This window comes from Macrotis lagotis, chromosome 1, assembly GCF_037893015.1.
Source record: "Macrotis lagotis isolate mMagLag1 chromosome 1, bilby.v1.9.chrom.fasta, whole genome shotgun sequence".
NCBI classification, from domain to species: domain Eukaryota; kingdom Metazoa; phylum Chordata; class Mammalia; order Peramelemorphia; family Peramelidae; genus Macrotis; species Macrotis lagotis.
The window spans coordinates 182,799,029-182,825,719 of NC_133658.1; the positions used below are offsets into that span (position 1 = coordinate 182,799,029).

At 35.3% G+C, this 26,691-nt stretch overlaps 1 protein-coding gene across 18 annotated transcripts in view; it reads right to left on the reverse strand.

The window, feature by feature from the left end:
• Positions 1–26,691, reverse strand: part of PLCB4 (phospholipase C beta 4) — a 517,486-nt gene that overhangs the window by 179,284 nt on the left and 311,511 nt on the right. For all 18 annotated transcript variants that reach the window (XM_074209475.1, XM_074209467.1, XM_074209461.1 and 15 more), the window contains 3 exons: positions 9,945–10,025; positions 9,198–9,257; positions 7,047–7,190 (listed from right to left, as the gene is read on the reverse strand). In XM_074209475.1, coding sequence (XP_074065576.1) covers positions 7,047–7,190; positions 9,198–9,257; positions 9,945–10,025 — 285 coding nt within the window. The remainder of the gene's footprint in view (positions 1–7,046; positions 7,191–9,197; positions 9,258–9,944; positions 10,026–26,691) is intronic.

The following is a 26,691-nucleotide window of genomic DNA, read 5'->3' on the forward strand; positions in this document are numbered from 1 at the left end:
CCATTATAGCAACTTTTCTTCAAGGAATTCAGGAAATTCCAGGTAAGAGTAATTCACATGTTGGGGGGAACCCCAAAACCCAAAAATATAGGTGTTTAATGGACAGCAATATCATGTAGTAATAGTGGAATGTGATCACCAACACCCCAAATATTAATGTTTTCATTTTTTTCTGGATTAAGAGATTTAATAGAAACACTAATAAAAGAAACATTAATAAAAGGAGACAATATGGTACAAATGGAAAGACCATTTGGACCTGGAATCAGAGGACCTCAAATAAAACTCTGACAGTCCTTTAAGACCTACATGACCTTGTGCAAGTATCAATGAGGCTTCAGTTTCCTTATCTAAAAAAAAAAATAGCGAGAGGACAGTTGTGCCACTTGATCTTCAGGGATCCTCTCAAATGCAAAACTCTGAATCTAAGTTTTTAGACATACAAGCAATTGGAAGGGAGAAAAACCAAGTAATTTCACCAAAAAATAAAAGTTAAAATGGTTAACCTGGTTTTAAGTCTAGATAGATTACAAGATTCATGAGTAGACTCAGTTTTCTCTTGGTCAGATTATGATTTTACATATGTCTACTATTTGCCTACTTACCTATGAAACTATTCTCAATTTTGAACAAGGCCCCTGATTGAGCACATAAGAAGTATTCAAGATTTATGACAAGGTCTCTTATATAGTGTTTACCACAGCTGATTTTGCTTCATTTATGAATTCTGACAGTATCACAGCTAAAGGTAATTATACAGTGTATTTGAAAAATATACCCTCTCCTTTTGGGAATTTGTTTTTCTGCTAGAGATCCTAGCTAAATAGAAGAATTGTAGAGATGGGGAAGCTAAGCTTTAATGTGTGGGTCTTAAAAATGATTAAAAAGTCAAACTATTTGTATAATTTTACTTTAAAAGACAAATAACTGAACTTGGCAATATATGGTTGCCACTATAAAAATTCAACAGGAAGGGAACATTTACTAATAATTCCCTGTATAGTCATCAAACCAAGGATCAGACACTGCCAAGCCAATGCTATAATGTGTAATAGCTGTCCACTTCTGGGATTAATATCTGTGAAGCTGCTAATTTGATTCAAAGTTCTTGTCCTTCCTTATCAAAGAAGACCAAAATGACATCACTATGTTTGAGACAAATTATAGTGTGCCCAACTATGGCTTATACGAGCTCAGAATGCTCTACCATAGGATGGGCACAAATAGTCTATGTAATAACCCACCTGGGGTAGGTACTCTAAACTTAAGTATGTCACGTTTCCTCTGAGTTGCTTCAATTATACCTTTCTCAGAGTGAAGCTCCCTCACTTATGAGGGCAACCATGTTAGGTGGACCTGTGCTAGTGTCTCCCATGCTGTACAATCAATTCTAAAGTTCTTAAAAGAGATTTTCAGGATGTCTCATTACCACTTCTTCTGACCCCCTTGTGAGCACTTGCCCTGTGTGAGTTCTCCATAAAATAGTTATTTTGGCAAGAGTACTTCTGGCATCCTAACTATGTGCCCAACCCACTGTATTTGTGTTCTCTGTTGTAATGTTGGATTCTTAGGCAGTTTAGCTCAAGAAGGGACCTTGGTGCCTGATATCTTCTCCTGCCAGGTGATCTTCAGAATCTTCCTAAGACAATTTAAATGGAAACAATTTAATTTTCTGACATGGTACTGGTAGACTATTCAGGTTTCACAGGTATATAGCAGTGAGGTCAGCACAATGGTTCTGTAGATCTTCAGTTTTAGTAGTCAGTCTAATACTGCTTCTCTCCCATACTTTTTTTCGCAGCCTCCCAAATATTGAGTTAACTCTGGCAATGTTTGTGTTAACCTAATTTTCAATGTATATCTCCCTGGAAAGGACACTGCCAAGGTAAGTTCACAGTACTCAAAACTTCTCCATTTGCTGTAATCAGTGATTCCACAAATGGATGATGTGCTGGCTGATGGAGCCAGTGTTTCTTGGTGTTAATTGGTAGACCAAAATTAGCATAAGCAGCAGAAAATGATCCAAACTGTTTCATCATGCAACAACACTCCCTCCACCTTGATCGTGGCTTGAGGTCTTTTCAAATAGAAGAATTTGCCATCAGTGCAGTAGCTGACCTCCAGGTCATAGAAATCCTCAGTAAAGGATAACTGAAAACATAATGTTAAAAAGCATGGGAGCAAAGACACATTTTTTCACTCCATTGGTGACTGGAAAGCCTGGAGAGCATCATCCACTATCCAGAACCTGGGCAAGCACACCATCATGGAATAGACATACAATACTGACAAATTTCTCTGGGTAAAGAAATTTTGACATAATTTTACATAAACCCTCATGAGTGATGATATCAAAGACCTTCGTCAGATCTACAAAAGTTGTATATAGATGTCTGTTCTGTTTATGGCATTTTTCATGGAATTGTTGGACAGCAAACACCAACCAGATCAACTGTTCCTTCACTCTTTCTGAAACCACACTGGCTCTCAGGGAGGTGACCATCTTCCAAGTGAAAGATAGACTATTGAGAATCCTACTAGCAATGATCAGAAACACCCCTGTGATTGTCACCAGATAATCTATTCCTTTTACCTTTACAGAGATGGATTATGGAAGCATCCTCATATTCTTGAAGCATAACTTCTTTATGTCATCTAACCTAGAAAATTTCAGTCAGCTTTTGAATGAGTAATGGACTTGCCATTGTCACTCTTCTTCAGTTGGAAACTGATTGACTTCAACTTGAGGTGAATGGTCAATGACTTCTGCATTGATAGAATGTTTGGCCCATCCCTCTAGGATCACATTCCTATTGTTGATCAATGTGCCAGAGATGGCAAGGTAGAGTGGACAAAGAATGATGATGATGATGATGATGATGATAGTAATTAACATAAAAGATGATCCAGGAACTCTTTTTATGAATATTACCTTATTTTATCCTCACAAAATCCCCAGGAGATAGTTGCTATTATTATCTCCATTTTATAGATGAGAAACTGTGGCATAGAAGCATTTCATTTGGTGAGAATGTAGTGTTGGGAGACCATGCTCTCTTTCCTGGAGTTCACTATGAGCTACTGCAGCCAGGAGCAATGGAGTTACTCTATCTCACTCTTTACAGGGTAACCCTATGTTATCTATTTAGTTAATTAGCAAACAATTAAACACCTCCTATGTCCCAAGTACATGTTAAGCATACACTAATAGCTCAGTTACCTTGATGAATACTACAATAAAAGGAATTTCACATTAAATTTTCCTTTAGGGATTTAAAACTCAATTGGTTATGAGAAATTCAGAATAAATTTCTTATGGTCCATAACATTCACATTGCACGTTCTTGCTTGAATGCCTTCCTGTCACCCCATTCAAAAAACTTTGCTCATGCTGGTCCCTGTATCTGATGTACTCTCCTCAAGCTCTAACTCATTTTGTTTTCTCTCTTCAATAACCTCATATAACTGAACACAGAATCTATAACAGGGCTTATCCATTTATTGTATTCAAGTCTCTGAAAATACTTCAGAATTGAGAGAAATTAGACCCCAGGAGTGTAAAAACTCTGTTAAAATTAATGACTTTTAGTCTCAGGGTATATGTGTTTAACATGTATGGTATCATGGATTACTTAGAATTCTAGTGTCCCAAATGTCCCACAACTGCATGAAGTTCAGTTTTCTCACCTGTAAAATGATGAGGATGAAACATATCATGGATCTGTTTATTTATGTCATGTACCTCATTGTCATATTAGAGAAACCTAAGACCTCTTCTCAGAATAATGTTTATAAATACATAAAATGAAACACAAAGGAAAAAAATAATTATAATGAAATGCAGATAAGATAATATTTTAAAGGGCATCTGGGTTGTACAGTGGATAAAACACTAGTCTTGAAGTCAGGAGGACCTGAGTTCAAACCTAGCCTCAGGTACTTGATACTTACTAGCTGTGTGGAGAGAGAGAGAGAGAGAGAGAGAGAGAGAGAGAGAGAGAGAGAGAGAGAGAGAGAGAGAGATTAAGGAGTATTTTAAAACAGCTTTAGATTGTAAGTTAAGAACCCCAGGAGTTGGTGATTTCTAATGACTCCTTTACTGCTGTTGTCCTGGGGTTTTTCCCCCAGTTTTTCTATGACTGGTCACCTTAGTCATTACTATTGTTAGTCAATAAATATTTATTAAATCCCTACTATGTTGGCATATGCTGATGTTGTGAGGAAACCAAGAAAGGCAAAATATAGTCATTGCTCTCAAGGAGTTCCCAGTCTCACAAGGAAGATAACATAAAGCAAAAATGTACTAATAAGCTACATATAAGATAAACTGAAAATAACCAATAGATGGAAAGCATTAGAGGAATTGGGGAAGATTTCTTATATAAGATGGAATTTTAGCAGGGGACAGCAAATAAAATTGTAACCATGTACTTAGGGCTAATTTTCCACAGTTTGTTATACCAAATACTTTGTACTTCAGTTATATACATAGTATTCTGTAAGTGGGCAGTGTTAAATTTGAAAATATAAATGTTGCAATGGGAATTACAGAGTGAAAAGATATGCATTATATATCTGTGGAAAGAAACAAACAACTATCTTCTTTAAAAACTTACACAATTTAACTCCAAAAAGAAAGAATGTTGTGCCCCCCTTGCTTGTTTAGATCAAGAGAATTAAACAAATCATTCAAAATACACAGTGTTCTAAGTAGAGCAACACAAAAACACAATGTATCTTATTAATACTACTTTACATGAAAAAATAGCTGTGGAAAAATTATTATACCTAAAAATGTTCCATTGTCTCTTACTAATTATGACCCACAAATTACACATGATACCCAAAGTATCATGATATGATGGAAAGAATACTCAGTTAAGATTTATTTTCAATATATCATATCATCATTAACTGATATTCTAAACAAGAAAACACCAAAAAAATCCACTATTTGAATTCATTACTATGTGAAGTTCTAGATTCTATTTATGACTATCACTTCTACCTTTAGAATGTCACTGCCCAAGTCACTCAACTGCATTTTATAAATGAGGAAAATGAACTAAATGTAGAGTTTCTGAGATCCATTCTAGTCTGAATGATTCTGTGAGTTCTTTTTCATTCTCCCTTGCATACAGTCCCAGAAGAAAAGAGATCCATAAAAGTTAGATTCCTAGACTCAGTCATCCACTGCTTAAATGTATTGTTTAAATAATGAGAAGAAAAGGAAACCAGAATTTATATATGTATAAGACATTATGCTAAATCCTTTTTACAAATATTATCTCATTTGATAATGACATGATTTCATTGGACATGGGAACATAGACCAGATAATATTAGGCTAATAATGCAAATTTAGGGAGTGGACAGAAAATTTAACTTCATGTTATACTCAGGAACAAAATCCTCTAAGTAATTTTGTTTAGTTATATCTTAGAAAACAGATGAAGAAACAAAATGCAAATAAATCATCCAGAAGAGGAAATCTAGATTAAGGAAAGTTCTCAAAGTCATGCCACATTAGGATTGCTGGATAACATTGAGATATTTAATATAAAGAGGAGTAGATTTAGTAGAGATGTGATAGTTATCTAAGTATTTGAATGACATCCAAATGGAATAAGGGTTAGAGTTGGGCTTGGCTCCAGCGGACAGAACTAGGAAAAATAGGTAGAAGTTATAAAGGAGATGATTGAAGTTAAACAAAACTGTGAGTGGATGCTGCAAAGAATAATGGGTTCTTCTTTTTGGAAATTGAAATGAAAATTACAAATAACAACTTCTCGATGTGTTGAACTGGGCATGAAAAAGTTTTTCAGGATCTTTCCAAATCTGAGACTCTGTGATTCAGTCAGTCAGGTAAAAAAAGTTCCTGGTTTAAAGGATCTTAGAGTTTAATAAAGGTAGCAACATGCAGACACCTATGTACACATAGGATAATTTGAGAATAATCAACAGAGAAAAGCTTGAGAATTAAAGAGTGATTGAGAAAAGGTTTATACAAAAGGTAGGATATTAACTTAAATTCAGGGAAACCAAAGGACACAGGCAACAGAGATAAGGCATGGAGAAGAGCCAGTAAAATGCCTTGGAGTCTGGAAGAGTGTCTTGTTAGAGAAATATAATAGAAGTCAGTGTCACTGGATCAATATGTGAAGGGGAATGAGGTATAAAAATCCCAGAAAGGAAGGAGGGGGCAAGGTTGTAAATGTCTTTAAAAGTGAAAAAGGATTTTTATATTTGATTGTGGAGGTTATAGGGAGCCACTGAATAGGCAGGAAACATGATCAGACTTGTGTTTTAGTAAGTTCAAGTAAAGATATTCAAAGCAAGAAACCAAATGGGAGATCATTGAAATAGTCTAGACATGAAATGATGAAGACCTGTGTCAGGCTAATGGTACTCTCAAAGGAGAAAAGGTGATATAAATGAGAGATGTTATGAAGGTCAAAGCTATAGCACTTGGAAATAGCCTGGATACTGGCAGGTGAGAGAGTGTGAAGAATTAAGTATAGCAGCTAGGTTGTAAGTCTGGGAGCCTGGGAGGATGTTGATCCCCCCCCTACAGTAATCAAGCCTCTCAGAAATGGGAAAAAGATAAGGAGTTCAGTTTTGGATATTTAAGATGTCTATGGGATATGAAGATTTTTGAGAAAATCTCATAGGAAGTCAGAGATCATAAGTCTCAATGATAGGAGAGAAGTTAGGGTTGGACAAGTAAATCTAAGAATCATCACTAAGTGAAATATCAAAGAAAAAGTGAACAAGACATAGCCCTGAGGTCCACCCACATTTAATGGACATGAATGTCTAAGGTTTAAAGCTAGAAGGGATCTTAGAAATTACCTAGTCTAAATATCGCATTTTACACATACGGAAAGAGATGTCCAGAGAGGTTAAGTGATTTACGCTAGATGTGTGAACTTTCTAAAATAGTGTCTCCTCGTGCTGCATTGTTATACAAACACTCCTGCAAAGAAAAAAGAAATCTACAAAGTACCTATACATACAGACATAGATATTATTTAAATTTAGCATACCTTAGCAACTTCTGGATTTTCTGCCACCATATAAGTGAAGCTGATGTTCACCAGGTCGGTGCCACTGCAGACACAGACTATCCTCCCCTCCAGATCACTCTCTGATTTTCCAAAAGCTTCTAGGGCTGCTAGGATTTTGGGATCCTGTTTCATAAAGAAAACTAATTAGATGGCACAGCACTTAAGGAATAATTAAATTAAACCCAACAGCTTCAAATAACAATGTACAATATGGTAAATATCATGCCAACTTAGTTTGAAGACTTCCAATATGGGGGGGGACCAATCACTCCTTTAGGCTATTCTTGAAAACATGTTTTCTTCTTATATTTTAAAGACAAAAGATTCTGTTAATAACTTAATTGAGATAAATTTGATAAACATTATGTGACAATATAATTGATATTGGAAAATAGGGGCCATTATCTTCTTGACTGTAGACAGTCTCTTTTCTTCTTATAAGTGGCCTTTGAGCCTGATACTAACACAGGTGAAGAGTTTGGACATTTGATTAAATTTAACTTAAATCAACCTTTAAAAAAATCCACTACATAAACATGTTTATCAAAATATGAATGTACAATGCTAACCTGACTGTTCATCACTGAGGGGAAGGGAATGGATAGGGAGGATGGAAGGAAATTTTGTAATTTAAAAATATACATGTGCATATGGATGAAAATAAATAATTTTTTAAAATATTTGGCTCTATGAAATTTTTCAATAGGCCCACCAAAGTGATTCTAGGTGATGCATGTCAATTTGCCACAACTGATTAACTCTGTTAACTTAATAGAGAGATTCTTTGCCTCGTAATTCAAAAAAACAGCATGTTTTTTATGTCTCTAAATGGGATAAGATCTTTAAATTAGAATTATCTAAAGGAAAAAAACATTTATCATTTAAGAGAAAACGAAAAAAAGTTTTAGAAAAGTAGTAAAACTAGAAAAGTAAGAACATGTTAATTTACAGAAATACAATAGGTCCCTGAATCTAAAGGTAAATATGTTCCCCAACAAAACAAAATATGCAAAAAATCCAACCTTATGAACACTTTATAAAAATTATATCTTATGTATCTCTTTCCCTTAATCCAAATTCCTCATAACAAAAATTACTCATCTGCAAACATTGTTATCAAAATACACATGCACAATGCTAATCTGTTTGCAATTGAGGGGAGGGGAGTGGGGGGTGGGAAGGGAGGATGGAAGGAAATTTTGTATTTTAAAAATATACATGTGCATATAGATCATAATAAATAAATAAAATTTAAAAAACAACAACAAAAAAGATAAATATGTTTATAAAGTTGAGATTGATGTTACATATCTACTGAACTGTGTCACTTATGGAGAAGATATCAAGTACCACATGCTTTGGGTGAAAGTTCAAATATCCTAAAAGAAAAACTTATTTTTATGTCTGTCATTTTCCCCAATACAGCCATGAATAATAAACTAAAAATGAATCAAATGTTCTTATCTAATTTCCTAAGTGTGTTATTTTTTCCATTGTAAATGACTGACATAGTCTTATCTCCTCTTTTCCCTCAGTCTCAGTGATTCCCTTCTCCTGTGGTGAGAGCCTCTTGAAACATCCATTAGGAGAAAGAGTCCCAAATAGGCATGGTTCATTCTCTAGATTTTGCCATCATGTATTCACCCTCCATCTCTCCCACTCTGCAACAAACTTTAGGCTTTAAAGTGAGTTGAAATTTTTTAATGTGCAGGTGCACAGGCATGGAATTATATAAGCCATTTCAATTTTCATCTCAACTACAGCCTCGGAGTGAATTACTCTTTGTCAAACAAACAAAAAATGGGTTAGGGTAAACTGGTTGTCAAGTTCATTTTTCTAGTTAAAGGAAATGTATTCTGGATGCTGAATAGAAAATGACCAGAAAAGTCTTGTAAAAACATAAGACAGCTCTTAAAATCCCCCAGGAGTTCTCTTTTTAATAGGCAAATAAGCTTCTAATGCAGCCATGAATAATAAACTAAAAATGAACCAAATCTTCATACTTATCTAGTTTCCTAAGTGTGTTATTTTTTTCCATGGTAAATGACTGATACATTTCATGGTCACTTCCAAATTAAGTATTATTTGTTAAAAAAAAAAAAAAGAACAGCATAAAACATCATAGGGTACCTTTGGTGCAGATCCAAAACGAATGCTATTGATCAGGGAGCACTCTAATACCTGTCCTTCCTGAAAGCAAAGAAAGAGAGGAAACAATGAGCTTGAATTCTAGTACTGTGTGTTTTTATTAAAATGAACCTAATATATATGATAAGTAATCAACAAGTGGTTACCAATAATGATCATTATGATGGTGTTGGACTATTATAAAGGGAAGAGGTTAAAAAAATGAATGAGGGTTTTATCTTTCATACACCTGAAATAATCAAGAAACACAGCTTTCCATTTCACATTTCATGTGACTCAAATTATAAAGACTTTAATGTATTTTAAGTTTTGAAATTCAGGACTCAGGTTAAGGGAAGTTAAAATCCCCTCATGTTTTATGTAAACATAGTCTTATCTCCTTATTTTTTCCTTCAGCCTCAATGACTCCTTTCTCCCACTGGTGAGAGCTTCTTGAAACATCTTTTATGAGGAAGAGTTCCAATGTTTCATTCTCTAGATTTTCCCACCATGTATTCACCCTCCATCTCTCCCACTCTGCAGCTGCCTTTATATGTTGTCTTCACCCATTAGAATATAATCTCTTTGAGGGTAGGTGACATCTTTTGCTTGTATTTATAATCCACAGCTCTTAATATCCTGTTTGTCAAAAAACAGTCAATTACTGATTTGATTAATTTCTAAGTGAAAGGATTTAAAACCTGGCTGTTAAAAATAAATTGTACACAATTTGCTGTTATCTTACTGTACCTTTCCTTCACTTTTCCAGGTCAAAAAGAATCCAAATTCATCTACTTTGAAGAGGCAGTTAGGTTCAAATACAAAGGACTCCTGTTGAAAGAAAAAACATGCTTCATGAATTATCCCCTTTTTTAACCTGATAAAATATAAATAAATTAAGTCATAACCTGTATTAGGATCTTATAAATATAAAAAATAAACTTAAGTTAAAATTAAACCTTAAAATTGAAAGTAAAACTTTACTGTCACCCACTCAATAGATTGAAATGAATATGTCTAAAATAATTATGTGCCTTTTTCCATTTTTTCATATCTTATCTGAGGGGTATTTCTATTATCCAAATGCAGAATACAAAATTCAATGATGTTATCAAAGATATAAAGAAAAAGGACTTCAGTACTGAAATGACAGGTTAGTAACTACCACCCTCTAGGTTTCTTTCTTTTCTTACTCATGGCAGATCTTGGTCTACAGAATATCAAATATCAAACAGAATATCAAATCAGTCATTTGAAAAATTTTACCAATTATCCCAGTGTTTGTTCTAAATGACTTGGTGTCTAGACATATAAACACACACAGATGATAGATTGAATTTTCCTCTTTTCACTTGGATCTTATTTGGAATTAGAGTCAAAATCTGAATATCTAGTCTTTTGGATATGAGAAGATGGCTGAAATGAAGACTTTCTATTAGCTGAAAAGCATCGCTATTCTGAGACTACAGAAAAATATTCACAAAGAAAGAAAAAGTATGCTATGGAAATGATATACAGTTCATCTGTGCCCTCTTTTTTACTGCTCTAGACATGGCATCAATTTTCCGACAAATTTATTTGTTTTTTGAAGGGAGTGGGAGAGGCGGTACTCAAAGAATTTTACATAATACTATATTTCCAGCAATAAGAATTGAGTCGAGAAAATATGCCTCAAAACAGTAACTTAAAATAAATAAAAATCAATTTTAGAGGTTAAGAATATCTAAGTCTTTTATTACAGAAATAAAAAATGTTTATATATCTTAGAGAAATGGCTATTCTTTATCAATTTAAATCCTTTGTCATATCAGAGATTTGTAGTTCCAATATTTTAAAATGTTAATTACTATGTGACTAAATGGAAAAACAGTTTTCAATACTGTATACATAACTAACTAAAGATTAGATCCAAAGAAATGGGCTCCCACTGAGGATAGGGATACTCCATTTCTGTGAATTCATTACTCAGACAAAAACTCCTGTGACAAAACACATCCTGATGAATGAAGTGAAACCATTTGGGTCAGTCTCTGCTAATATACTCAGAGGTCCACAACTATCTGTGCATCAACACTGAAATATTTCACTCTAGGAAGAACTACATAAAGTTAAATGTTAATTGTTTGTCATTGGCTCAAGAACCAAATTTTCCCAGTGGACTCTTTAATTCAAAGGCAAAAAAAAAAAATCCCTACTCAGCTTCTCTAGTTATATAATAGAGTCATTGCTACTACTTTAGACCCTCTCCCCATATTAACCTAGAAAGAAACATCTCAGTTTCCTTGAGAGAAAAAAAATAAAAACACCGTACCTCAATATGTGAGAATCAGTGTTAAGTTGCATATGACTTGAAAATGATATTTAATGTATTATAATATGTTTTATATTATTTTCTATTTTAACATATCTTAATAGTTTATCATTTCTTAATTTATTTATTTAAGTATGTTTTATTTTCCCCCACCAATAAATTTCAGTGCTTCTAGTAGCCACACTGTGATCCTAAATTGAAGATCTTCAGATGAGGTTCCTGGCATAGTTTCTGTTATTCACATATTTCAGAAAACTTATCTAATCATCAAATAGACCTATGATAAACCAATTAATTAAATGTGAGATGTTTAAACACTAAAATATTTATGATTTTTGCACAAACTATTGGAGACACTGGTAAGATATATTTGGTTACTGGGTTATATGTCCTATAAAAAGGACATCCCTATATTGCATTCATTTTACTTGTGTTCAGGAATATGCCTTAACAAGCTTCCTAAGACATTAGCACAGTGTGAAGGCAATTCCATCTCTTTATTGCTCTCTAAATAGTGTGTTAGGATTTATTGACCAAAACTTGGATTATGACCATGGACCCAGTCCATTAATGCCAGTCAATGATGCCATCAGTTTATAGTAATAATAAGCGATAGTCCCACTGTACTCTGTGCTGATGAGATTATTTCTTGAGTACTACAGAGTATTTCCTAAATTCAGGTCTGGGCATCACAGTCTAGAAAAGGCAGTGATAAGATTAAACACATTCAGAATAAATTAACTAAAATGATAAAGACCCTTGATTCTATGCCATATGAGTTACTATAGGAACTGGGGACATTTAGCCTGGAGAAAAAAAAAGAAGACTGCAATTGATGGGAGAAGGAATGAAAGGAAACAACATGGTAGCTGTCATTTTCTGAAGGGCTGTCTTGAGAAAGATGGATTAAACATTTTGCATTTGAACACAGAGGGCAAAACTAAAAACAGTAAATGGGAGTTGCAAAGAATCTGTCTAAAGTTCGATTTTAGGAAAATTTTATCAACCATGAGAATTTTGCATATGAGGAATGGATGGCCTGAGATCTCCTCTCACTGGAGGTTTTTAAGCAAAGGTTGTATGATCCCAGTCAGTCAATAAGCATTGATTAAACACCTCTTCTGAGCCAAGCACTAAGCTAAGTTACATTGAGGAGACAAATACAAATAAAAGCTTACACATTTAACACATATTGTACCAGAAACTTTGTTAAGCACATTACAATTATTGCCTCATTTGTTCCTCAAAAATCACCCTAAGAGACTGATAATATCCTTATTTTTCAAATGAGGAAACTGAGGCAAACAGAGATTAGATGACTTGCCCAGGGTCACACAGCTCCTCTGTGGCAATAAGAAGCTGAAATGTAACTGGAACAACTTGGAAATTTTCTTTTTGACTTCAGATATATAAAAATAATAATCCCTAAGCCAAATAAAAAACTATACAGTGCTCCAATAAAGGTGAATGAAGGTTCTTATTTCTCCCTCATACGTCTCAATCAGGTCTTTCAGATCCCAGGTACTAGATCAACCAGTTGCCCTAAAGAGAGACAAAAGATAGTCATTGCTGTCAAGGAGTTCACAATCTAATGAGAAAGACAATATGCCAATGATTAAATAAAATCAAACCTCATACTGGATGATCCATACTCTACACAGGGCTTAATAAACAGAGGGAGGGCAGTAGAAACAAAGGGACTTGGGAAAGGCATCATATAAAAATTAGGAAGGTAATGCAAAATATAAGAATGGAAAAGAGGGTAAGAGATGGAGATTATCAAAGGCTTTAAATGCCAAAAAAGGAATTTTAAATTTGATCCTGTAGTGATTATTAAGTTTCAAGGAATGAAAGTAGGAAAAGATTGAAAAGATCTTCTAATTGAATTCTCTCATTTTAGACATGAAATTAAAACCCACAGAGGTTGTTATTTATTTATTTATTTATTTTTAGGTTTTTGCAAGGCAAACTGGGTTAAGTGGCTTGCCCAAGGCCACACAGCTAGGTAATTATTAAGTGTCTGAGACTGGATTTGAATCCAGGTACTCCTGACTCTAGGGCCGATGCTTTATCCACTATGCCACCTAGCTGCCCCAGAGGTTGTGATTTAATTGAAGAAGTACATGTAAATAACACAAAAGGAAGGAATTCTTTCTCTGTTAGAGATTAGCTTATTGTAAATCGAATGAGTAATACTGGGGGAAAAACTTTTGAAATTTCTGTTGGGAGATTGAAAATTCAGGAGTATCCTACTGAATCTCACTATTTATCCCACATATACTATCTTAGGGATAACCTTGTCAGTACCTTATTTTTACATAGGTAACTGGGTGGTACAGAAGCTGGGTCTGAATTTAGGAAGACAAATCTTCCTGAGTTCAAATCTGACCTCATAAACTTACTATTTATGAGACCCTGGGCAAGTCACTTAACCCTGTTTGTTCAGTTTCCTCATCAGTACAAGGAGCTGGAGAAGGAAATGGCAAATATTTAACCAGGCAAAATCTTTTTTGCTTTCATGTATCTGGTTTAATAAATGAACCTGAAATTCAGGCCTGTATTTAAGAGGCCTGTATGAATCTTTTTGCCCCTTACAAAAAATTGTGCACATGCTATGTCAGCTTTCAAGTTTATATCAAATTTTCTTTACTCAGTTTTCTTTTTTTAATTTATTTTTTTTATTCTCATTTTGTATAAATGTTTTTTTTACATCAATAAAATATTCTTGTTTACAAGTAAACAAAATACCCCTCCTCCTCCCCCATGAATATAGATAGACTTGTTTGGGCGAAAAAAGTAAAGGGGAGAGGGAAAAATTAAAATAAAAAAATAATAATAGTAATAATTGTAGGTATGGCCAGGTGATGCAATGGACAAAGCAACAGCCCTGGAGCCACGAGCACCCGAGTCCACATCCAGCCTCGTAAACCCAACAATCACCCAGCTGTGTGACATGCAAGCCACCCAATCTCCACTGCCCTGCAAAAACCAAAAAGAAAAAAAAAAGAAAGAAAGAAAAAAAGACCCAAAATAAAATAAAATAAAATAGTAATAATAGTAGGGGTGGCTGGGTGACAGACAGAGCATTGGCACCTGGGTCCAAATCCGGCCCCAAACACCCAAAGATCACCCTGCTATGTGGCCCCAGGCAGGTCATCCAGCCCTACTTGCCCTGCACCCTCCCCCAAATAATCATAACAAAAAATGTGCTTGAGTCTTTGTTCCAACACCAATAACTCTGTCATGGGTGGATCTCATTCTTTATGATAAGTCCATCACAAAAGTAATTTCCATATTTTTCCACCATTGCCATTGCTGATCGCAACTCCCTCCTTTCTTATTTCTCCACTACCATGTACTCTATTTTCTCTCTCCTTTCACTCTGACTCTGCTGTAGGGTAGCTGAGTGGTGCAGCAGACAGATCCCTGGTCCCAGGGCCAAGAAGCCCTGAGCCCCCATACCACCCCTTAGGCCCAGAATCCACCTGACCCTGTGGTCCTGGGCAGGCCTTCCATTCCCAGCCCCTTGCAAGAAGTAAGAAAGAAAATGTGTTATATCTGGCCACTCTCCCCCCATGGTCCATCCTCTCCTCCTTTATTCCCATCCCCACCCCTTCCCCCTGCTCCCCCCCTCCTTCTTACTCCAGATGTCTATACCCCATTGAGTATATTTGCTGTTTCCTCTCCTAGCCATCTCTGATGATCAGAGCAAAGTTTCCCTCATTCCCCCTTGCCTCCCCCCTTCCATATCATTGCAATAGCTCATTGTAATAAAAAAAAATCTTATTATGTGAAATATCTTGGACTATTCCCCCTCTCCTTTTGCTTTCTCCCATTTCATTTCCCTTTTTTTCTATTGACTTCATTTTTACACCATATTTTTTCTTCGAATTCAGCTTTCTCCTGTGCTTCAACTATAAAAGCTCTCTACCTGCTCTATTAACTGAGAAGGTTCATATGAGTATTATCAGTGTCATTTTTCTATGCAGGAATACATGCAGTTCATCCTCATTAAGTCCCTCATATTTCCCCCCTCTCCTCCAATCTCCATGCTTCACCTGAGTCCTGTATCTGAAGATCAAACCTTCTGTTCAGCTCTGGCCATTCCAAAAGGAACCTTTGAAATTCCCCTGGTTCATTGAAAGTCCGTCTTTTTCCCTGGAAGAGGACATTCAGCCTTGCTGGGTAGTTCATTCTTGGCTGCATTCTAAGCTCTTTTGCCTTCTGGTATATTGTATTCCAAGCCCTACGAGCTTCCAATGTAGCTGCTGCTAAGTCCTGTGTGATCCTGACTGCAGCTCCACGATATTTGAATTGTGTCCTTCTGGCTGCTTGTAATATTTTCTCTTTGACTTGGGAGTTCTGGAACTTGGCTATAATATTCCTGGGGGTTGGTTTTTTGGGATCTCTTTCTCAGGGGAGGGGAGATCGGTGGATTCTCTCCATTTCTATTTTGCCCTCTGCTTCTAGAACATCAGGGCAATTTTCCTGTAGTAATTCTTTGAAAATGATGTCAAGGCTCTTTTCCTGATCATGACTTTCAGATATTCCAATAATTTTTAAATTATCTTTCCTAAGTCTGTTTTCCATATCAGTTGTTTTTTCAATGAGATATTTCACCTTTTCTTCTAATTTTTCATTTTTTTGTTTTTGAAGTATTGATTCCTGATTTCTGTTAAATTCATCAATCTCCCTGAATTCTATTCTTTGTCTGAAGGATTTGTTTTCCTCAGAGAGTTTTCTTATCTCTTTTTCTATCTGGCCAATTTTGCTTTTTAAAGCATTCTTCTCCTCAATAACTTTTTGAACTGTTCTATCCATTTGACCTAAGCTGGTTTTTAGCATGCTATTTTCTTCAGCATTTTTTTGGATTTCCTTGACTAAGCTGCTGACTTCATTTTCATGTTTTTCCTGCATCTCTCTCCTTTCTTTTCCCAGTTTTTCTTCCAACTCCTTCATTTGATTTTCAAAGTCTTTTTTGAGCTCTGTCATAGCCTGAGCCCAATTTCTGTTTTTTCTTGGAGTCTTTAGATGCAGGAACTTGTGCTTCCTTATCTTCAGACTGAGTATTTTGGTCCTTCTTGGGCTCATTTGCAAAATATTTCTCAATAGTCTTTTTTTTTGTTTCTCTGCTTGCTCATTTTCCCAGCCTGGGCCTGGTTTGGGGTGTTTCTTGAGCTTTTGGGACACTCCCACAAGGGTCTCAGTGTGTGAGTCTCTGTCCTCCCTCCTGGTCTGTGAATGACCATTAGCGTCCCCCCTCTGCCAAGGGGCTGATGTGGGGGGGGGGGGGCTGCTGTTCTATGGGGGGGGCTAGACTATGGTCAGGATCTGAATGTGGTCAGAGCCCCAGAGTCCTGTTTCAGGGGCAGAGGACAGAGCTAGGCAGTCTCTCTTCACTCCCCTTCCTCAGCTCAATGGGCTCATGCCCTGGGGGCTCCTGCTTACTGGCTCTGCCTGCTTCTGTTTCCTGGATCAGGGCTGGGGAAAGATGATGCTGCTTGCTGTGTGCCCTGAGGGCTGGGCTCCACATGCTCCCTCTGGCAGAGGTCCCCCTGCTGTTCCCCCACTTTGTGCCCGGTGCTCCTCGGGGTGCAGCTCAGGAGACTCCCCCGCTGCTGTGAGCTGAGACCCCCCAGCACCCTTGGGCTGCCTCCGGGAGGCTGAGGTTCTTTGGCTCTGGTGGGCTACCCCTCTGGTGGGCCACCTCTCTGACCCCAGGTAGCAGAGCCTTTCTGCTCTTTTCCAGGTTACTTTGAGTAGGAGAACTGCCTCACTGGGTACCTTTGTGGGTTCTGTCTCTCGAAAGTTTAGTTAGAGTCCTTAGCAGATGAATTTTATCAGAGAGCTCCTAAGACTGGATCCCTTCTTGTTGCCATCTTGGCTCCGCCCCATTGTACTTTCCTCTACTCAGTTTTCACTTGTGGAGTATTGAATTAAGTAGTCCATTTAAACTTGGTCAGTTCAAATTTCCTTTGCATTTTGGATGATTTGGGGAGGGAAGAGAGTATAAAGTATAGATCTAAAGGATGCTGTTTCTAAGTTGGGTACTTGCTACTTGTGAATACTTTTTGATTCTTCTCTTTTGTGAGAGAATTCTTAGGTTGGGTCTTCAGGGTTGTTAACAAGTTTTTTTTTTATATTTTCCCAGAGTTTTTTGTGGATGGGACTTCTTTTCAATGTTGACTGAATAAAAACATTTTACCTAAAAGTCTGAGAATAAGACTATATGTAGGAGATCACAAAGGATTGAATGAAAACAGAAACCGTCATTGTATTCCTATGTCTTCAATCATTTCAATTTGATTTATATGACTAATTCCATGTTTCAGTGTTTTCAATGTTGGTTACTTTAGTTTTTCTTCTTTCCATAATTCAAGGGTTTGTGTATATGTGTTTGCTTGTTTGTGTGTGTGTGTGTGTGTGTGTGTGTGTGTGTGTGAGAGAGAGAGAGACAGAGAGACAGACAGACACAGACAGAGATACAGACACAAAGAGACAAAGACAGAGAGAGAGAGAGAGAGAGAGAAAGACAGAGACAGAGGGAGAAAGAGAAATAGACAAATATGTCTAATTTGGGTATACTGAGTCCTCTAACTCTTAGAGGGCACTCAAAGACAGGACTCTTAACAGACACTTGCCAGAACTTTCCAAGAACTGACTTCCAAGATATTCAGCTGTTATACATTCAGGCAGGCAGGAGGAAAGAAAGGTCAACAAAACATGTCTTTAAGAGAGGGAATGGGTGGTCAGTCACAAGATACTAACTTGGACAAGCTAAGCAGTCATGTTATTCAAAAAGTAAACCATTTCTTCAAGTTTTCTTATGAATAGACAAGAATCAGTTTCTTTGAAGAGCTAGGGATTTTTTTTTTATTTTAAGAAGTAAATAAATAGATTTTTATTCCTAATATGCATAGTTTTTTTTTCCTACTGAGAAACAAAAAGTGCACAATTTTTTGTAAGGGGCAAAAAGATTCATACAGGCCTCTTAAATAATAACTGCACAGTACCTAAAAATCACCTTTTTATTAAAAATTTTTAAATTAAGTGAAATCTTTAGGGGATAGTTTCAAGGGTAGACCATAAGAAAATGCTGTTTCCAAAGAGAAGTAAAGTGATTGTAAAGCAAATATTTGTTGAATTAAATGGATATTTAAATTGAAAACTGAATAACAACATAATAATTATAAATAATAGATGACATGCATAAAATACCTAAAAGTGTGCAAAGTATGCTTTACATTATAATATATGTGTCTATGTATTGGATATATGTATGCAAACATGGCTATAATGCATTATAGTATAATGAATGCATATACATCTATATGTATATTCATTTCTATGAGTGATCAAACACATACACACTCACATATATATATATTATGTATTGTAGTTGTAGAGGCATATATATAAGTATGCATATTTTATATACATGTGTATGCAGATATATGTGCATGTGGGTATATATTGTATACATATGTGTATATTTTGAGTTGACTGCAATCCATGAGGTAAATGTTATCATTAACCCCAAATCACTGATAAGTCTATAGGATGAGTTATATATGGCCATACGACTAGTAAGACTTAAGAGCAGAATTTGAATCCAACATTTTCCTAACTCACAATCTTATGCTCTTTCTCTTATTGCTACATTGGCAGTAAAAGAAGTTAAATTTAACTATTGTTAAAAAAAATAACTCTATTCAAACTTTAGAAACACTGAGACCTACCATGAAGTTTTTTATGGACATGTCAGTCCTTAGTGATCTCTTTCCTAAGCAGTTTTTCCAAGGGTAGTGTGCAGTTTTGACTTTTCTTTTATTCAAGTCTTTATCTCCTCGTCTAGATTATAAACTGTTTCAGAGTGTTTGTGTTAGGAGGAAGTGTTTGGAAGATTTGATTCTTCTAAAATGCAGATTTACAACTATTCAGTAATTCATAGTTTTAGATATTTGCCTGGTAGCACTGAGAGCTTAAATGATAAGTTGTCTTGATCTATATCTTGCCACTGGACCCAGACAACTGGAGCAAAGCATGAGACTGGTGAGTTTGCATGGCCCTGCCTCCCTTAAATCCAATTCATTTGCAAATCATGACATCTCCTTCCTGTTGCCATGGTCCTCATCAAGAACAAAGGACAAACAACAACAAAATATAACTTAATTGAGTTCCAGACAGAACTTGAATGCATATCTTTGTGACTATGAAGTTGATCTCTCTGTCTCTCTCTGAGAAAATAATTACATAAAAATGTAGTCTCAATAAAGTCCATGGGAAGTCATATAAAATAGACATGATAGATGTCAGATAGTTATATAATGAAGTATATTTTATGATATGCAATTTCAGTCAATAGATATCATGTTTTGGGAAGTGGCGATATCATAGTATCATTGTGTTATTATACCACTATCTCTGAACATTTAAAAATTCTTTTAAAAAATAGTATTAAGGGGCGGCTAGGTGGTGCAGTGGATAGAGCACTGGCTCTGGAGTCAGGAGTACCTGAGTTCAAATCCAGCCTCAGACACTTAATAATTACCTAGCTGTGAGGCCTTGGGCAAGCCACTTAACCCCATTTGCCTTACAAAAACCTTTAAAAAAAACCCTAAAAAATAGTATTAGTCCTAGCCAAGTAATATAGGGAACCTTATTAAAATCCTATTAAAATTATCCAAATTATCTTTAGTCCACTAAGTCTTGGATATTTTAAGGAGCTAAGAGGCAAATATAACATATTGATATATTCCTCCTTTAGTTTGGGAAATGAGTATCCACATATTGCCATTATGATAAGGAACTTCAGTGGTCTCTTGTCCCAATATGTAGCAAAACAAAACACCTGCCTACAATGTGCTCCAGGAGCATTCACCCACCATTACAAAGTGATTTCTAATGGGAAGAACCTACAACCTTCCAAGACAATATTCTACTTTCTCTGCTAGAAAGTTTTTCATCTCATTCAGTCAAATATTTATTAAGTGCCTCCTCTATGACAGGGCCTTTGCTAAGTGCTGGAGATAGGAAGACATCCCTTGTGTTCAAAAAGTTCACAATCCAATGGGAGAAGATATCACAGAAAAGGAAATGAAAATAGCAGAGGGAGAGGAAAGATATCCAGAAGTCCAAAGGAAAATGAGCTCATTGAATGAAAATCCACTCCTCTTCAATCCACTGTTCCTACTTCTACTTTCTACAACCAAGCCCAACAAGTCCAATTTCTCCTTGGGTGATAGCTCACTAAATATTTGAAAAATGAATTTATTGGTACTTAAGTGTCTACTCAAGATGTTCCTAAAGATTAATTTCTCCCTTGCTCAAATGCCTTCTCTAACATACATACATACATACATGAATATATATACATATATATGTACATATATATATATATCAAATGGACTGTCTAGTTTTTGTTTTTTAATCACAAAATACTTCCTGGGTATCTTTATCTCATTTTATCCATTGGTTCAAAATTTCCTGATAAATTAAGAACTTAACTATACCTACTTTATGTCTTTAATTGATTATGTAACTCAATCAAAGAATCATTCTTGCCTATTAAAGCTTAGAGCATTTTGTTAGTTACAATGGAATCTAGGGGTATTCTTTGTTAAATAATATATTATTATTTGTGTAATTGAATTCTAAATCAGTTGAGTCAAGAAGAATGGTAGAAAAAAGGTATAAATCACAATAATCCTCAAAAAACAGCATGAGCCCAAATTGGACACTGTGTGCTAGCTATTAGTATGAGGGAGTTTTTCAGGAGGCACTAGAGGGAGATGATCCATTTGATGAGAGGTCTGCCCCAAAGGACACTTAGTACAATATCTTTTTAATTTCACATACTCTGCTGACAGTTTGCTTGACTGGTTCTTATCCAAAACATAACTGCAGTAAGCTTTTTAGTATCTTGCCATAACTAAGTGGGCACCTGAATTTTGAACATACTTATTTACATTGGAAGGACTCAGAATAAAGCATGGGTCATAGATGATTGGGCATGAGCTTGGACAAAGAAATGAACAGAACAGAAAAACCATTTGTTGGGGCTCCAGGACACATCTGTTGGAATATATAAATAATTTATAACAGCAAATTGTAAAGTGTGACAGCCAATAACCTTAATTAAATATTTCTGACAAGACACCAAAGACATGAAGCCAAACCAGTTTTTTAGTGTCTGTGAAATGAACATGGCAGAATACTTCAGCATGAATATTTAATACCCATGAATTTCTTAGAAATTTATAACATTGTATATTGAAGACTGGAGTAATGGTAAGCTTTGTTGCTGAGAAAAAATATTATTTTTTTCTTTCAAAAGGTTAAAAAGAAAGAACAAAAATTATGTCATTCCTGGAGTTATAAATATAATTTGCTTAGAGACTGTCAGTCAAAGTACAAAATAAAAACAAATAATAGCTGGGGCAGCTAGGTGGCACAGTGAATAGAGCACCAGCCCTGGAGTCAAAGTACCTGAGTTCAAATTGGACCTCAGACACTTAATAATTACCTCAGACATTTAATAATTACCTAGCTATGTGGCCTTGGGCAAGCCACTTAACCCTATTGCTTTGCAAAATAAACCAAACAAACAAATAATACCTAATGATAATTGCTTTGATTTATAATTCACTTTAAAAATTTTAAAACAACTCACATCTTATTTCATTAAGATAGGTTTTTTAAAAGACTCCAGTGTCTGGGATAAGAATAATTTGATAAAAGTTTCTGGAAAAACTGGAAAATACTATTGCAGAAAATAGCTATTGATCAACAACTCATATTCTATTTATCAAGATAAGATCCAAACGGGTGCATGATTTAGACATAAAAGTTGATACCATAACCAAATTAGGAGAGTAAGACATAGTTTACTTGTGAGATCTATAGAGAAAGGAAGAATATGTGATTAAGCAAGAAACAACATTCTGAAATGCAAAAGAGCTAATTTTGATTACATTAAATTTAAAAAGTTTTACTCAAAGCCAGTGCAACCATGATTATAGAAGAAAACCAGGAAACTTGGAAACAGTTTTTTTTAAGCCAGTGTGTCTGAAAAAGGGTTCATTTATTTTTTAAATTTTCTTTATTTAAGGCAATGGGGTTAAGTGACTTGCCCATGATCACACAGCTAGGCAATTGTTTGAGGCTGGATCTGAGTCCTCCTGACTTCAGGAATGGTGCTCCATCCACTGCACCACCTAGCACCACCTAGCTGCCCCCTAAAGGGTTCATTTATTTAAAAAAATACAGAACTGACTCAAATTTACAAAAATACAAGTCATTCCCCAATTGATAAATAGTCAAAGGATATGAATAAGCAGTTTTCAGATGAAAAAATTAAAGCTGTCTATAGTCATATAAAAAATAGTTTAAATCACTTTTTATTAGAGAAATGCAAATTAAAATAACTCTGAGGTACCACTGGATACCTATCAGCATGGCTAATATAACAGAAAAGGAAAATGATAAACACTGAATGGGGACTGGGGAAATTGAAACACTCATGCACTGTGGTAGAGTTATGAACTTATCCAGCTATTCTGGAGAGCAGTTTGGAAGTATACCCAAATGGCTATAAAAGATGCATACCTTTTGGCTCAGTAATGCCACTATTAGGTCTGTATATCAAAAAGTTCAAAAGAAGGGAAAATGACCCACACATACAAAAATATTTATAGTACCTCTTTTTTAATTGGCAAAGAATTGAAAATTAAAGGGATACCCATAAATTGGGGAATGGCTGAACAAGTTGTGGTAAATGAATGTAATGGAGTACTTTTGTGCCATAAGAAATGATGGGAAGCAGATTTCAGGAAAACCTGGACAACCAATCCTGAATGAAGTGAGTGGAACTAAGGAGAACATTGTACTTAGTAACAATAATACTGTGTAAAGATGAACTGTGTTAGTCTTAGCTCTTCTCAGAAATAAAATGATCCAAAGCAATACCAAAAGACTCATGATGGAAAATATTATCTACATCCAGAGAAAGAACTATGAACTCAGAATGCAGGTCAAAGCATCCTGTTTTCATTTTTGTTGTTTTGTTTCTTTTTTTTTTTTTTACTCAGAACAAAGCATGCTTTTGTTATGATTTTTCTTTTCCAACATGACTAAGGTGGAAATATGATTAATATGACTACACATGTATAACCTATATCAAATTACTTCTTGTCTTGAGAAGGGGAGTGATGAGGGAGGAAGGGATAAAGAAAAAATTGAAAACTCAAAATCTTATAAAATTCAATATTGAAAGCCATCATTACGTTGTAATTGGAATCTAATAGGTGGGGGGGGGGGGAAGAGACAGGTGCTTTAATTATCCCCATTTGAAAGATGAAGAAACTTTGGTTCTTGCCCAGAATTACAGAACTAGGACCTGGGTCAGGATATAAATTCAGTTCTTTCTAACTTTTAACTTTTACCCTCAGGAGTTTCAAGTATGCCATCTAACTACATTATAAAAATAATATCTTGGGTTAATTATTGTTGAACATTAGGAAAAAGTTTTAGGATTAATTTTCATTGCCTATAGTAGTCTACATTTTTCATATTTCCATTATATATGAGAATTAAATAATTAAGAAAATGGAATCATTATAATCATACCCTAGATAAATTATCTTGCTAATGGTCTAAAAAGGGGTTCTTAATCTTGTTTTTGTCATGTACCCTTTGGCAATCTGGTAAAAATCTATGGACTCCTCAGGATTTTTTTTAAATGCACAAAATATATAGGACCAAAAAAGAAGGCAATTATAGTGAAACAGTTCTTAAAAATGTTAAAAAAAAAAATACAAGTTGATGAACCCAAGTTTAAGAACTGCTGATCCAAATGAAATAAAAACACCCTTGATCTCATCTGATATCCATTAATTTTTAGGATTTTAAGGAATTCCCTTAAAAATGTTCTAATAGAGATCACCTTGTTAAATAAAATATTAAAAATACCATTCTTTTTTCAATACATTTCATGCTCCTATTTACATAATTTCCCATAAAATTCAAATAAACAAGGGATTATTAAGTATTTGCTAAGCATATGAAGTTAGTAATACAAAAATGAAAAAACACAGTGTTTGTTTTCAAGGAGTTTATAATTTAATTGAAGCCTAAGGTATGCATATCACTAAGTGTGAAATGAGGAAAATGTGATAAAGTCAAAACAATAACTGAAAAAAAATGCTTTAAGAAATTTCAAGTAAAAGGGCCTTTTTTCATCTGGGAAGTTCATGGAAGATTTCTTTCAGAAGAGGATACCCGAAATGCAGAATGAAGGAAATGAAATTTTATGGACAGAAAAGAAGAATGTTGATCACAGGGAATTGTCTACCACATTTTAGCATTGTTCGAGATTAAGGAAGGTCTTGGAATATACAAAAGGAAAAAGAATTATCCTGTGAATACTGCTTATGAACAAATTTTGAACTACCAAAATTTTAAAGATATATCTTTATATTTTCTTTTCTATACAATTGGAGACACTGAAGACTTTTGAATAAAGGAGTGATTGTGTCATTTTTTACATTGAGAAGATTTTGGCTGTTGTAATAAGGGTGAATTGGAGAGGGAGAACAGTTAGGGGGTAGGGTTGTTCATTAGTAGGTAACTGCCATTACTTGGGTGAAATGTGACGAGATTTTCAAGACCTAGAATTAGGAAGATCCCATTTAAATTGTCCTCAAGCACTTATTGGTTGATAGACTCAGCTCAAGCCACTTATCCTCTGTCCTACTCAGTTTCTAATCTGTAAAATTATTCTGGATCCAGGAGTAAAACAGTGTATTGTTTAAATGGCTTATTTACAATGTCATGAAGGAAAATTAAGTCCAAACAGAAGTAATGAACTGGTTGAAGAGAAAGAGACTAGAGGACAAGAGATGTGATGAAAGCATAGAGCAGGAGGAGTGAGGCAGTGGGGGAATGAGAGAAGAGAGTAGATGAAGAGCAGAAGTTTTGAGTTGGGGATTTCTATAGGTGGATGAGTTTTACTTCCATGATTATAGGAGTTTATATTGGTACAGCACCTTTGAGATTATCTAGTTCATTCTCCAAATTTTATAGATTTGGAAATGGAGATATCATAATGAACTGCCTAAAATCACATAGCTCATAATTAATAATAACAGAACTGGAATTCACATTTAGGTCTTTTGATTCTCTTTCCTGCAGATGATGTTGCCTTCAGATGAGACCATCATATCTGACCAGATGGACTAAGGAAAACTGATGATAAATGTCATGGATCTTGAAGGACATGGATGCACTAAATGACCAGAATGTCATAAGGGTCATTAACTTAAAAACCATAGTAACCAAAGATGACAGGAGAAGTTAGAGTAGAAATTGGTTATATTGTGAGGCATGTATGAAGTGGGGAATTCTGGAGGCTGATAGAGGTTAACAGTAAACACTGAGACAGGGCATTAATTTCAAAGCAGAGGCTACTGAAGGTATATTGACCAAGTAAGTGTCAATGGGGAAGAAGAAATAAGTGAAAATCTTCCTCATGGTCCCATGAGTTTATGGAGGGTTGGGGCAGTGAGAGTATTGAAAAGAGACACCACAGAGAGAGAGAGAGAGAGGGTGCCTAGAGATCTGATGACCTCAAGAGAAAATCAAGGTCCTTTGTGTTGATTGTAAGAACTTAAGAGGAAAAGTATGAAGGGAAGTTTATAGACCTTACAACAGGGAATTCAGAGTTCACTAAGGAAGAAGGGCACGGAGGAGGATTGGAACTAAGGTGGAGCTTATCAAAAATGTTTTGGGGTGAGAGTATGGGTGGGAGAATACAAAATCAACTTTTCACCTGAGTCATAGATCTAAGCCATAGGGAAAGGTAATATCTAGAAGGCAAAAGTTATATTGACCATATGATTCCAAAAAGAATGCTACTTTCCTTTAAAAATGTCATTTTGTAACTTGAACATTTTTTCTGTCAATTTGCTTTCTCTTTTATCAGGGGAGCATTGTAAAGAGCAAGACAATATTTTAATTCAATCTTGATGTGTGTCTAGTTTCTGATCTATAGTTTTTAGGGAAAATATCATTTCTTCAAGTAGGCTAGATTATCTATGTATATTTGTACTGCATCCTTCCTGTCTTTCCATTTCCTTACCCTCCACAATAGAAAAAAACCAACTAGTGCAAATCAAGGACATCAAAATG